The 14,471-nt window shown below is 38.8% G+C and overlaps 1 protein-coding gene across 5 annotated transcripts in view; it reads right to left on the reverse strand.

Annotated features, from left to right (window-relative positions):
* Positions 1-14,471, reverse strand: part of LOC115087943 (elongin-A-like) — a 78,216-nt gene that overhangs the window by 31,660 nt on the left and 32,085 nt on the right. For 2 of the 5 annotated variants that reach the window (XR_003855668.1, XM_029595707.1), the window contains exons 2-5: positions 13,197-13,253; positions 11,415-11,527; positions 2,349-3,045; positions 666-768 (exon numbers count right to left, since the gene is read on the reverse strand). Coding sequence is in view for 4 of the 5 variants with exons in the window: in XM_029595707.1 (XP_029451567.1) it covers positions 666-768; positions 2,349-3,045; positions 11,415-11,527; positions 13,197-13,253 (970 nt within the window). In the remaining variant the exon portion in view is untranslated. Of the gene's footprint in view, positions 1-665; positions 769-2,348; positions 3,048-6,137; positions 6,327-11,414; positions 11,528-13,196; positions 13,254-14,471 lie in introns of those variants that run through there. The other 3 variants (XM_029595708.1, XM_029595709.1, XM_029595710.1) reach the window with 3 other exon arrangements.

Here is a 14,471-nt window from a genome sequence, read left to right on the forward strand (position 1 = left end):
GGGTGGCCTGCAACTTGGATACCTGCATAACATCCACAGAAAGTATTGTAATGTTGCTACAGAAGAAATAGGAACTGATTTTCAAAGATCAGAAGTCTTCTCAATTTGCCACCCTGTTATCAAACCATACAGACAAGGCTTTTTTATATATATGTTCTCCTTCCCCAACCTGCCTCTCTCTAGGCAAGGCTAGGATTTCAGTGGAAACCATGTTAGTACCAGATCAGAAAAATAGACCCAAACCCATTACATCTGAGTAGAATCATGACCCAGTTTTCTCCAACCCTCATTTTGTGTATCCAATATTGACCCATTTATATTTAATGTCCCTTCAAATTCTTACCCAGAAAAACAGAAAATAAGATGGAAAAAAAAATCATACCACCTATCAAAATTGAGGCACTCTCGATACCCAGGAGCATGTTTTCTGCAATGACAACCCATGCAAAGGATCCTGCAGATTGACGGTGCCCATGTTCCAAGGTAGCTTCTGATGCCAGAATAGATATTGGGACTGGGGAACAGAGAGACAGGCTGGGGAAGGAGAACATGATGGGAATGTGTGCTCAAGAGTGAAACAGTCTTGCCAAATAAAAAGAAAACAACCCAAAACCCTCCATGGATCTCTAATAAATATATTTCTCCACATGTAGTTATTTGCTTACCTTTATAATCTGTATAATAGGGGGGAGAAGACATGCTGGCATACTCTGGCAGAAATTTAGGAAGTGGAACATTAAGTAAATCTCTTAGTGATTCTATCTTGGCCTATAGATACATGGATAGAAATAAATAGAATATCCCATACATTTAGTACAAAGTAAAAGGCAGTCTATATAAATAAGTAAAACAATGGTTGAGAAATTATTCCTAGTCTACAAACCAGAGAGGACGTTTGTATACTTAAATCACATTATTCCCATCATTTGGTGAACTCTGGATTTTCCAGAAATGGTCTACAACTACCATATACATACTTGACAACTCGTTCAGTCACATTGATGGCTATACAAATAGATGAACCCTATTTTTTTGCAGGCTTGAATCAGAGGTATATTTTGACATTAACACAACTGTGCAATAAAACTACAGTTACGTGTAGGAAAAGATTGTATTTGATTATTCAAAACATCCAGAGTCGTCATAATTAACAGCACTGTTGACATACTGGGTGCTACTTGACAATTGTGTTATTTTTGCATAATTGGTCATGCTAAGTTATAAATTCAAAAGTTGTAATAAGAAAAAAAAAAAGTATACATTGCATTACCACATCTCACAAGAACACAAGGGGGGGGGGGGAAATAAGAAGAAAGATTCTCATGTCTGTAAAGTCAGATATTGAGCACTTCATTAAAAATCTAAACATAATTTGGGATCGTTTTTGCCTTTTTCCCTCCAGAAACAGCTTCTTCAGACACAAAAATTAAATTTAAAAAAAGTAACAAACCCAATAGCCACAAATTTTCAGAAGTGAAAAATAAATCTGTAAATGTACTGACACCTGAAATGTTTGTGGGGGATTAAAAAATAAAATATTTCTAGGTGCTAGTAAAGAGCTTCATGATCTCACAAAATACACTCATTTACGACAGTATGGAATAAAATTCTGCCCGATTATCTCTCTATAGTACTTCATTATGGGAACATGTCCAATCCACATGTTCTTATCTTTAAGAATTCATTCAAAACCAGTTTCAACCCACTTTGTGTGTGGGTCAGGCTAGTTGGCACCATTTTGCCATAAAAGACAAGTTTTCAAATTCAAAACAGATGGGGGCAGACAAATGAGAATTTCTGTATTCATAAAAGACTCCCTGCTTTATTTTACAATTTTCCTTCTGCCCATCATTCTCCACAAGCACAGAAAGAACTATAAAAATATAGGCTATTGCTGTATAGAAGAGACAATATATACATTCTAGAACGAGTGAAAACATTTCCAGGTTCTCTTCTGATGCATGTGTCCTTTTAAACCTAGGATATTAGCGGAGTATGCCAAGTACTACATTCCTTCAAGGTCAGCTCATCTACATCCATTTATTTTGTATTTTGAAAACAAACTAGGATCCTTATGTATTTATTCATCCAAACAGACCTTGTGGTGAGAAAGTCAATCTGACTGACAGAGATATCTGTGAAAGCCACCCTGCCCAGGTGATTATGGCAATTTGTTCAAAATAGGCTTCAAGCAGTTTAATTCAGAAGTTTGTAAAGAAAGCAAAAATCCTAAACAAGTTTAGGAGAACATGTTTAAATAAAAAAAAAAAACAAAACCCCATCACCCAGACATTTAGTACAAATCACTACAAGTGAAATTAACAATTCAAGATTCCACAACTGCTTACCTTTTTGGTGGGAGTCTCAGATTGATCATCTTTGCTTATTTGTCTCTCTTCTACCATTATTGCAACAGGTGTATCTTCGTGGGATGAGGCCCTGTTTGGTTTACAGACCCTCAGTTTTTGGGGCTGTCCTTCAGGATTTGCTCTCTTTTTTCTTTTACTTGAAACTTGATCATAATTAAGATAAGACTCAAAAGACATAGTAGGGGGCTCAAATTCATCCTCGTAGGATTCTTTTGTGCTTTCTGTATTATGGCCCAGCTGAAAGCTTTCTAGAGGTTCAAAGGCTTTTGATTGTGGCTGATCCATGCCAACTTGCTTTTCTTCTTGGGGTGATGGGTCTCTCTTGGCAGCATTAGAGTGGGTCTTTTCTGCTGGTTTTGCTTTTCTGCTGGTGTTCTTACAGTCCTTATTTGAAGTTATTTGAGGAGTATTTTGCGAATGCTTTTTTAAACCGCTATTGCCGAGTTCTTTACTGTGAAGTACTGCACCAGCAGCTTTAATGGCACGTTTATCCCGTCGCGAGCTATGCTTGTTTTTATTCTCATCAACTCTGGAAAGTCTTCTGTAGTCTCTTGGTAGAGTTTCAGATGCTTGTTCCATTTGAGTGGAGGGCTGATTCTGCTTAGAACAGAACGCATTTGTCTTGTCAGATGGGAGCTCTTTCCTTCTTTCTGGGTTAGGTCTCTCTCTTTCATCACTGAAACATTAACATTACATTTCTCATAAATATTAAATTTGAATTCTAAAACTAAATGTCGAACAGTTTACGAATGATCTCGTGAATGCATTTAATACACAGATTTATAATGAAACATATTGCTCGTAGGGTACAAGGGATATGCTGTCATTTAAAAGTGATAGGTTATTGTTTTCTACATCTTGTTTCATTTCCAAAACGGCACAAAAGATAACTGAAAATTTGTTTAGTTTGTGCATTTTAGTGCGTATTAAAAAAAAAAAAAACAAATAGAAAAAAAGGAGCAGCTGCACACTATTGTCGGATAAATATTTTATATGCAGCAGGTCAATCAGTTCAGATACTTTAAATTGAAAATTAACTTTTCAGGTTAGAGTTTGTAGGCCAAATATCAATCACACTTTGGAACAAACTTTTCCCTGTGGTGGCTTAACTGCAGGTGACCTCTGCTCATGTGTTTGTTCAAGTTTCTTATTTTTACTGTTAGCTGCCTTGAAACCTGTGTCTAGCGCAGGACAGAAATTTTGTAAAACAAGACTAATGTAAAAATATTTTTCACATTTGAAAATCAAGTCAGAAGAGCAGAGAGTTACCCATACTACTTACCCAAATATCAACTAATCCAAAATTAGCCTGACATAAAAATTAGCCTGGCATAAAAACTGATTACCTATTGTTCAGAGATTAATCCAAGGAAGGGCAAACCATGATGTGCCTCAAGGATTACTTCTAAAGCTAGTTTAGTTCAAGTTTTAATTAACCCTAATACATAAAGGGTTAGTAGGACAGGTTCGTCTTATTCCACATACAAACAGGATGAACAAACAGATGGCATAGAAAAACTGAAGAATGATATAGAAATAGCTCAAAAGTTTTAGCACATTTCCAGCAGTTGCGAATTTTGCTCATCACTTTCAAGAGAGTGATACAACTGAATTTTCACTTCCCTGCCAATGCCTATCCATCCCAAAACTTGTGCATGTCAATAACTTTATGGGAATTTATTTTGCCCACTACTACTATAGAAGTTGAGTAAGTAATTAGAAGGATGAAAGACAACTTCTGTCCATTAAATACATGTTCAACAGCACTTATGAAGGTATTATGGACTGATTTGAATAGCTATATTGCCTTCCTTATCAATTTGTCTTTAACAGAAGGTTAAATACCTGATTTGTTCACATTTGCATCAGTTCATCATCCTATAATAAAAAAAAAATAGCCTAAGGGCTAATATTTAGTACTACTTAGCCAGATAAATAGAGACTTAGCCAACTAAGTAGCAGCTGCTGAATATCCCAGCTATGTTCAGTGGCCACCACTTATCCGGCTAAGTAGATATACGAATATCTTGGAGGCAAGCAATGGGTGAATCGAGGCAGGACAACTTATCCGGTTATCTTAACTGGATAATTACTATATTCAGCCTTATCTGGTCAAGTTAACCGAATAAGTTAAGACCCACTCAATAATTAGGTCTAAAGTTATCCAGATATAACTTATCTGGCTAACTAGAACTTATCTAGTTATATTCAGCAGCATAGCCATGCTGCTAATATCCGGATAATTTAATAACTGGATATCCTTGAATATTAGGCCCCTTAGATTATATCCTGAAATCCTTGACAGCTACTGACCCATCTTCTTTCTTTTTCATGCAAAGGTACCAGAAAAAGTTAGTCCTAGAACAATTACAGGTATCGATGAGAAGAGGTTACTTGATAACGGCTAGTTTTGTTTTCATTCAGCCCATAGCACAGAACTTTTGCTTCTCTCATGTTTTGATATATTTTGCTGTGGGTTTGATGCTTGCACAACATTTCTTATGCCTTTGACACTTTGAATCACTGCATATTATTTGAATGCTAGAAAGTAATAGGTATCACCGCTATGATATTGGAATAGTTCTCTTCATTCAGAGTTGTTACCAAATGATCTTTATAGTATCCTTCAGGCAAAACTCATTTTGCTCTACATACTGGTGGCCCTCAGGGCTTTGCCCTTTCGGCAATAACTGTTCAACATATATATTTTCCCACTCTGTCAGGTTCTTGCAATTTAGTGGTAGACTTTAAACTGTATGCAGATGATACACAATTCTGCTTCCCTGTAACTACTGCCTTGGAGGATGGGTTAGTGAAGATATCAATTTGCCTCACCACTATCAGATCCTGACAAAGAAATTAGCCTTGAACTTGAAAACCAGACAGACCATTCTGCTGACCTGCTTTCTTAAACTGGATATAGATAAAGCTCGATTTTAAAAGGCACAGATGCACCAATTTTATAACTTGAGCATTTCGTCGCACATGTACTAAAATACTATGCCCGTACACACATGCACGCCCAATTTTGAATCTGTGTGCACATGTGCGCGCAGGCGGTGATAAAAAAAGTGGCGATGCGATCAGCCTGTTCCCAGTTCCTTCCCAGTCCGCTCCTTAATTGGAGCAAACTTCCCCATCACCCTACCTACTTCTGTCTCCCTTTCCTCCCCAACCTCTAAACCTACCCTATCTATCTTTTTGTAGTAATACTTACTTGCTCTTCAGAGAAGAAGTTCTGTGCGCCAGCCGGCAGGCACTTCCCCAGGACAGCGTGTAATGGTGCTGCCACAGCCCACCCAAACCCCGCCCCTTTTGGCTCTGCTGGCATTTCTGCACATACTGGCAGGATTTGGGCACACTGCTGATGAAAAGGTTTACCCAATATTTTGCATAAATGACAGCATCCATATCCCAGTGCATAAATAGGTCAAGAGCCTGGGCATACTCTTGGATCCTAATTTCTCTCTCCATCCAAAAATTAAATCAGTTAAAAATTCTCTTCCAACTTAGGTTTTATTGTGCAATCTCATGCAGTCTCTCCATGAAGCCAATTTTTGATCTATAGCATAAGTTTTAATAATATCTTCCATCAACTATTATAACTTTATTTGTAGGCTTTCCCTAATCTTTACATCTGAGGTCTACAGGTAGCAGAGAGCATTGTAACATGAATGGGTACTAGTGCTTTACGTGATCATATAACCCATCCTGCTTAAAATTGCATTGGCTCCCTGTTTTGTGGGAATTCAAATTCAGAGTTCTTACTATAATCTTCAAAGATTTCAGTGGAAGAGTTCCATCTTGTCTAAACTCACTCCTTAAGATTTATCAGCCATCTCGCCCACTGCATTCTTCTCAGCATAATCTAATTGTTGTTCCATCTGTAAAGTTAAATGCAAGACATTGATAAGACAGGTTAAGAGAAAATTTGAAAAGAAGTTGGCCTTAGAGGCAAAAAAACTCACAATAAAAAATTTAAATATGTCCGAAGCAGAAAGCCTGCAAGGGATTCAGTTGGATCGTTGGATGATCAAGGGGCACTTAGAGAAGATAAAGCCATCACGGAAAGATTAAACGATTTCTTTGCTTCAGTGTTTACTAAAGAGGATATTGGAGAGATACCCCATTCCGGAGAAGGAAGGTTTTTATGATCAACTGAATCAAATCTTTTTTTATGCTAATATTTTCATTAAAATCTTCTTCACATCAATATAGTTCATAAGGACAAAGTTCATAAATTCTCTTCATTTGTTATTACATAATACCAAATAATCCACTTAGCTGTGTGAGGACATGAAAGACTTAATCGTTCCTTCAAATAGGAGTGCTGGTATAGTCATTTGCCCAAATCCTTTAAAGCATCATTTGATGAATGGCCGACACGGTCCATGTTTCGGAGAAGTTCCTTCATCATTGGGCAAGTCTAATATTGCTACTTGTCCACCTATTCAGCTCTTCTATTTCGTTTTCCAGTCAGTTACATTTAAACTTGCCAACTCTTATGCTTTATCCTATTTTCTTCTGTTGGATCCTTCTTCCAGTTTTTGAATGAGGATCTTTTGGCTAAAATAGCCTCTTTCCCCTCACCTTAACAATGCCGGTAATAGTTTTGCCTTCTTTCCACCTTTCTTATATGTGTGGAAAACATTTGGACTGTGCTTCTAGCATGTTTGTTAAAAAAAAAAAAAAAAACCAATGCCAACGCTTCTTGCACACTTTCTTTGTAGCTGCTCCTTTCAGTTTATCCTAAGAGCCATGGATTTTCTTACTGTCCCCCTTCCAGTCATTAATTTAGTCCTGATAATTTAACATTTGAGTTGTTAGCAGAGAATTTCTGGGCATTTCTTGGTAGGGTCTATCCATTTTAAGTTGCAGCATTATGAACTATGTTGATTGATTTTGTGTTTTTATGTTACCTGCCTAGAACTGGTGAGAGCAGAACAAACTTTTTTAAATATATATTTTATTCTATGCTGTACAGATGAGAGCAAAGATGTGTTAGAAATTCAAATAATTGAAAAAAAGTATTTTATAATGTATAAGTAAGCATTTTGTTAATGGAAACAAAATTTGAGAACAAGGGGAAGGACATTTAGGCTTAGCCATAACAAAAATATTTCTTCACAGAAATGGTGGCAGATAAAAGGCATAACCTCTCAGAGGAGATGAAGACCAAAACAGTAATAGCAATCAAGAAAATGCTGGATAACTACGGAAGATCTTTTGATATAAGGAGGTGCGATTAAAGCCTAAGGTCGTGTAGACATTGGTATTATAATCAGGAATGAGAAAACTAGAATGGGCCTTGTGGCTCTCATCTGCCATCATGTTTCTATAAAGCTAGTCTTTTACTATGTCTAGTCCAATCTTACAATCAATGACATCTGAAACAGAGCAGTAGGAGTAGCTGCCTCAGATCAATAGGCTGGCAACCAAAAGCCAGGCACATACTCCACTTACCCAGCTTGTAGACTTGGGCAAGTCACTTTCTACTAAAACAGACATATTGGGCTGGATTTTCGGAGGATTTGTGCATGTAACCGGTCTTATGCACCCCGGGCCTATTTTCAAAAGGCCCAGCGACGTGCGTACGTCCCAGGGCTTGCAAAAAAGGGGCCGGGCTGGGTCAGAGGCTCCCAGCACAGCGGCCATTTGCCGCTGTGCCGGGGATTGCGCACCGGCAGTAGGCCAGCGGACGCGACTTACTTCAGCCCCAGGGCTGAAGTAAGTTTTGTAACAAAAGGAAAGAAAAAAGGTAGGGGGGGGAAAGGGCAGTGCGGCTCGGCGCACAATTGTGCACCCCCTTGCGTGCGCCGACCCCCGATTTTATAACATGCGCATGTTATAAAAATCGGGTGTACATGTGTGTGCGTGCCGGGTAGTGCACACATGTACCCCCACATTTTAAAATCTACCCCATTATATTTCGCCAGACAGACAAAAGGGAGTATAATTAGCACAAATTGGAAACGTGAGCAAAAATAACTGAAGGAAGGTAAATGGAGAAAAAGCAATAGAGCCAAGGAATCTTAAATTGATGTTTTGAGCAATTTACAGAAAACTGACTCATTGAATTCAATATTCCATTGTAGGATAATAAATGTTGTAATGATATGAATCACAGCAGCATTTGAAAAGAAAGTTTTGTTTAAGAGATCAGCCTATATATAAAACAATCTGACAGAGCTTCTTTGGAATCCCTTTGATTATATTTCAGAGTGGAAGATGATTATCTGAATTGACCCTAGAAAAGAAAAAAAAAGTTATACATGGCATTAGTAAGACAAATGAAAATGGATTTGGGGAAAGTTTGGAGGAGTTAGTTGACATTTCAATAAGTTCGAAGAAACACTACATGAAAAACGTCAGTAACAAATATCTATTCCAGGCCTCTCTGTATATAATATTTGTGTCTCAATTTGTGGCCCAAGCCTTACAGAGCCTGCCCTAGTAAATGGAGTGGAGTGAAGTGGTTATTCAGGATTACCAAACATTATGCAACCAGAGTAAAATGGATCCTACCAGTAGGCCCACTTATAGACATTTTACATATTGTAGCAAGTAAATTCTTGGGCAAGTATATACAAAATGTGGCTAGATGTACTGTAACAGCCTGCCCATTAAGGGGCCGATACAATACAGTGCGCTCAGCTGAGTGCACTGTATAACCCACAGTTGGACTCTGGTTGTACAGGTGCTATTAGCGCCTGCGCAAGTCCAACGCAGAATATAATTCATAGCACTTATCACATGCAAATGCATGTGAATGAGGCTATAAGCTATTCACTCCGCATTTTTGTGCTCAGAAGTTAACGCCTGCCCAGAGCAGGTGTTAATTGCTGAGTGCTCCTAAAAGTAGTACAGAAAAGCAGAAAACTGTTTTGTACAGCCTCCTACTCAATATCATTGTGATATTGATTAGGAGGAAGATTTTTTTTTTTTTTTTTTTTTTTTTTTTTTTAAAAGAGTGCTAGCAGTCAGGTGCAGGAAATGGATTCTCCATTGACAAGCGTCCATTTCCTGAACCTCTGGCTGTCCACAGTTTAGGAAGATAGATACCAATAAGTTGGGTGTCTGTTTTCCCAACCGGTAGACAGCAGACGCTCGCGGCCTCCTTGATAATGTGACCCCTAATTTAAATTTTGCATGGCACCCCCAGAAGGGGCGCATTAGGAAACCATGCGCTGACCGTTCAGCGTCCACTTTCAGTGCACAATTATTGCATCGGCCCCTAAGAATTCCAAAGCAAGTGTTAATGAATTGTGCAACTTACGATTAAAGAAGCAAACTTGATAGAGTAATAGAATAATACAATACATTATAATAAGAAATTTCTTCTCCTCCCAATTTAAACAATCATAGCCCTGGACTGTATTTAGTCCAGTTTTGAGAACAGGACAATTTATAATCCCATGTATCCCTCTGCATATGCAGTAGGTATACCCTCTGTTGGTAGAACCCAAAGAACTCTGTGGAAAATTTCTACAGATTCTTCCAAGTGAGTGCTGAGAAGTAAAGTGGAACTTGGATTGCAGCTGAACATGTTTTGCATGTGGTTTGTTGTGCAGTAGCTTGCTCAGCAGATCAAAATCTTCATTGCCAGCGGGCAATCAGATGTTGTAGTGAACCAGTGATTAAATCACTCAGTAGTAAGAGTGACCAAGTCTTCTGTTTGCTCCCATAAAAATATCAAGGAAATTTTAGCATAGGGATGAGTCCCTATCTCCACAAATTTGCCAGAATACCTATGACCGAAAATATATATTTTTTTTTTTAAACAAAGAAAGTTGTTCTCTGCTCTACCACTGATAAGACGACAACTCCCACATCTGGGAGTTGATCCAGTAAAAATCCTCTTGGGGGGCACTTCCTCCCTTGAGCTTTGCATAAGAGCTCATAGGAGCATCAAATTGCCCAGATAGGGAAGCTAGATGAATGGCACCTGCTCCATACTGCCAAGTTCATATAAAGAATATTGAAAAGTTACATTAAATGCTTTTTCTTGCTGTACAAAAAAGTGCTAGTGTAACATACCTCTAGGAACTAGGGCAGAGAAATGTTGAATCATCATTGTGACATGAAAAGACTGACAATAGAGTGCTGTCTCTTTAAGAGCTGGGGGGGGGGGAAGGAGATTCAAAATTGGATTGTATTGAGCATGTGCAACATACAGATCACTACTACAGTCTGCACAGAGTTTCTGCCCTGCTCTGAACTAATAAATATTATCTGTACTGATTAAGGTTCTCTTTTCTGGAACCCTGCTGTGGACGACTTGGGAGTAATTGAACTGTGCCCTGTCTGGATTTGAAGCTTTTCTTTCGGATAGAGGCTGCTGTATTGTGGATTTGACAGTTGAAGCAAAGAGCAGTACTGACGCCATCTTCAGCTCTAAATTCAGATGGACACACAGTAGGGTACAATCTGGGACTTTGCTTGTTTAGAGACTGCTTAAGGTCGGGTGCTATTATCACATGCTGATTCTGGCTGAAATACTTAACATGGGTTTATGACAAAGTTGAGTTTTCTCTTGTACTATATACATGTGTTTATATGAAAAATGCAGATGATTAGGAAGTGAACAGATTTATTTCAGTCATTCATCCCAGTAAAGATAAAACTGTTACTCACTAAAGAGCGTGTGGATTCATTTCTGATACTGGGCTGGGAATCAAAGTGCAGGTTTCAGACACAAGGAGTCATAAAGAAATTTGAACTTAAAGGGTTACACTAGCATTTCAGAGGACTTTTAATAAGTTTCAAGAGAATATATCCTCTTAACTTTCCTGAGTTTTGACTGTTATTTGTGTGCTTTATGTAACTCAGAATTTACCAAGGCAAACAGACACGTTAACCAACTCAACAGGAAGATTTGGAGCATGAAGAGATTTTAGCATCCACCCGCTAATGACAAGGATCTTTCTAGCATGCAGTTAAGGTGAGAAACAAATATGGATGCGAGTAGATCACAAGACCTACCTGGTTTTCAAAAGCATCCATTAGATCAGTTCTATGGTTGTAGCATTTTAAGATGACACCTACCTTTCTTTTCTTTCAGGAACCAACTTCTTCCAGTGGTTTACTAAGGACTTTGCCATCTCACCAACCTCAACATGTTTTCGGAACCCATTAACTGTTTTTCCAATTCCAGTTTCCTGTTAAAGTGTCAAAGAAAATTAACAATTTAGAAATTTTTTGGCCTGGTAGTTCCTTTCTACTCTTTTGGGCTTCCAATAGGAACTAGCCTTTGCTGGGCTACAAAACTGTGAGCCTTCATTCACAGCTGCCCAGGGGTGTTACCTGCTTATTTTCTAAACCTTACCCAACTACCTCAGTCATTGCAGTGGAAGCCTTTGGTCAATTAGTGACACCACAGAGCAATAACTAGGACTACCCTACAGCCCCCATGGCCATGCGTACTATCTCCACAACATTCTCAACTAGCCTGAGAAGTTGGTCCCAGGAATTGAATCCCACATCTTCCAAACAGCACTACATCAATCCGCCCAGCCAACTCCTAAGACATCTTGAATGCCTCTTTTGTCAAAGACAAACTATTTTGATGTCACAGAGCCTAGATCAGGCTTTCCAAACCTAGTGTGCCATAGCATGTCTATGTACTGTTAGGCTCATGCTGGATTCTATTGGCTAGTGCCCAAGATCTCAGGCAACAGCGGTTCTCCTTCCTGCTTCAGCCCCTCCACTCCAGGCAGTATGTAGCAAAAAGGAAAAAAAAAATGGTTTTCTGCTATTTTGTCCACTCCAGCTTCACCCTTCTCTTCCTCCACAGTCCCTCTGTCAAACAGACAAGTGTGTTTGGGAGAGTGGGATAAGCAGCAAAAGGAAAGGGGCAATGAAATAAAAAAAAAAAAAGATGGTCAAGACTAATTGATAGTGAAACGTGAGCTACCTGTCCACTTATCAGTTTGACCTGTGACTGAAAAACAAATACATCATGTAGGCACAGATATCCCACCGACTTCATAAGAAGAAATACATTTGTATTTGTTAAAAATCGTGTGCTTAATTTAGAAATAGTTTTTCTAGTTTAATTCTTATTTTTACTTCCTTTTTAAATCATGATGTATTCACTTTAGGGTTGCATGTCTAAATAAACCAACTGCCAAGTATACTATGGCATAAAAGAGGTTGGTTGCTACTGTCTGGAAAGCATATTTGATATATTTTTGTTTTATCATTATAGCAGGGACATGAAAAAGCAAAGCATTAAAAAAAACAAAATGGTAGATTACTGTTGAAATACAGCCTAAACTGATTAGTAAAGAGCCCATCTAGTAAATAGAAGCCAGCAGGGCTCTGCTCCAGAACTGGCTAAATCAGGCAGATTGGAAACTATTTGAAGAATGCCAAAAAGCTAGGGATTGTTATTTCAACATCCAGCAAAATCTCTCCAATCAGTTCTACAGCCTTCTTATGATACCAAAGTATTGACACTGCACAGCAGAGAATGCTTTTGTTGTTTAGACTAACTAGTTTATTATCATTGGATGGCAACACAAGCCAAAGACATCACTAGTGCTGTGGGTAACAGGACTGTAGTCTTTGAATCTCAAAAAAAAAAAATAATAATAATAATTGGTAAAGAGACATTAAATTCCATTATGGTTATTTCATGCAAAGATACAGTACTAAGATTTTGTGTGTTACTTGCAATTAAATAGTCTTTGTAGTCTTTCTGGTAAATATTATAAAGACTATGCCACTGCCATTTAATTTATATTTCCAAACTGAATTACTACTTTTGAACTACACTGCCAATCTCTCAAAATGTAGAGCATAAAAACAAATCTTTTGTCCACTTACCCCAAGGATATCCAAGGATATGTTTAGATCCTGCAGTCCCTTAAGTGCTTTCATAATCTTAAGAAAAAGCAGGCAGACATCAGAAGTAATCTACAGGTACTAATATTCCAAAGACACCAAATAACCAGGGAGAAACAGAAAAAAAAAATGCACATTTTCAACACTCTGTGGTGCCCCCCTGCCTTCGGCACATGCTTATTTTGCTTAATGGTTAAATCCAAGGCTGCGTCAGCAAAAGGAAGGGAGGCAGGCCGATTATAACCAGCAAGGGCTAGATTTTGTAACTAACTGCTGCAGCATCACAAGGAATTGTATCCTGTTTTACAAACTAGAGAAAACAGTGAATGCAGCAGGGGAAAACAGTTCCATCTTGGAAATGTGAATGGTTATATTAAAAAAAAAACAAAAAAAAAAAAAACCACCCCACAGACCCCCCCCTTCCAATGTCCATACCTAGGAACTCTCCGGATTTGGCATTGAGACTCTGGAATTCTGAATGAATTGCCAGGTCCCCGGAACACCCAAAAACTCCGGGTGCCCTGCTGCAGAAGGCCAGAAGAAAAAGGGTCTAGAACAACATGGGCTCAAGGAAGGAAGGAAGACCGTCAGCACCCGTGCCTCAGGAAGAATACGTGAACAGCAAGACCAGCAAGATCGTTGCCCTCCCCCACGGGAAACAAGAAACTGCAGATGCAGGAGAAGGAGCAAGAGCATCGTGCCACATCCCGGGGGGAAAAAAAAAAGGGCAGAGCAGCCTGATGCTGCAGGAGGAGGAATCGGAGCACATGTCCTGTGGGCCCAGGGAACGAGGAAGCTCATGTGGCCAATGCGAATCTAGGTGAGAAGAGAGAACGCGAGGGCATGTGTGTGTGGAAAAGGGAGAGAAGTGAATGAGCATTTATGTGTGTGCAAGAATGCATTTATGCGGGTCTCACTGGATGAGTGCCACAAACCTTCCCCTATATCCTAACCACTTTCTCTTCCTTCCCCAGGAATGAAATAATGCATTCCTCCATTATTAGGCAATGTACCCATGAGGGCTGACCCTTAACCCCTTACCTATTTAATGTATCCCTTGAACTTCTTTTGCTAGTAAAGGGTCAGTATTCCTATGGCTGATAATGAATGCAAATTTTCTGCGTATGCAGATAATTACTATACATCCGTAATCCTGGACAGGCCCTCCCGGTTCTCAATGATTTGGTAATCCATTTTTCCCCAAATGTTGGGCTATAAGGTAAATTGGCATAAATCAGAACTGGTGCTCCTTAATTT

The sequence above is a fragment of the Rhinatrema bivittatum genome, chromosome 3 (genome assembly GCF_901001135.1).
Source record: "Rhinatrema bivittatum chromosome 3, aRhiBiv1.1, whole genome shotgun sequence".
Lineage (NCBI taxonomy): Eukaryota > Metazoa > Chordata > Amphibia > Gymnophiona > Rhinatrematidae > Rhinatrema > Rhinatrema bivittatum.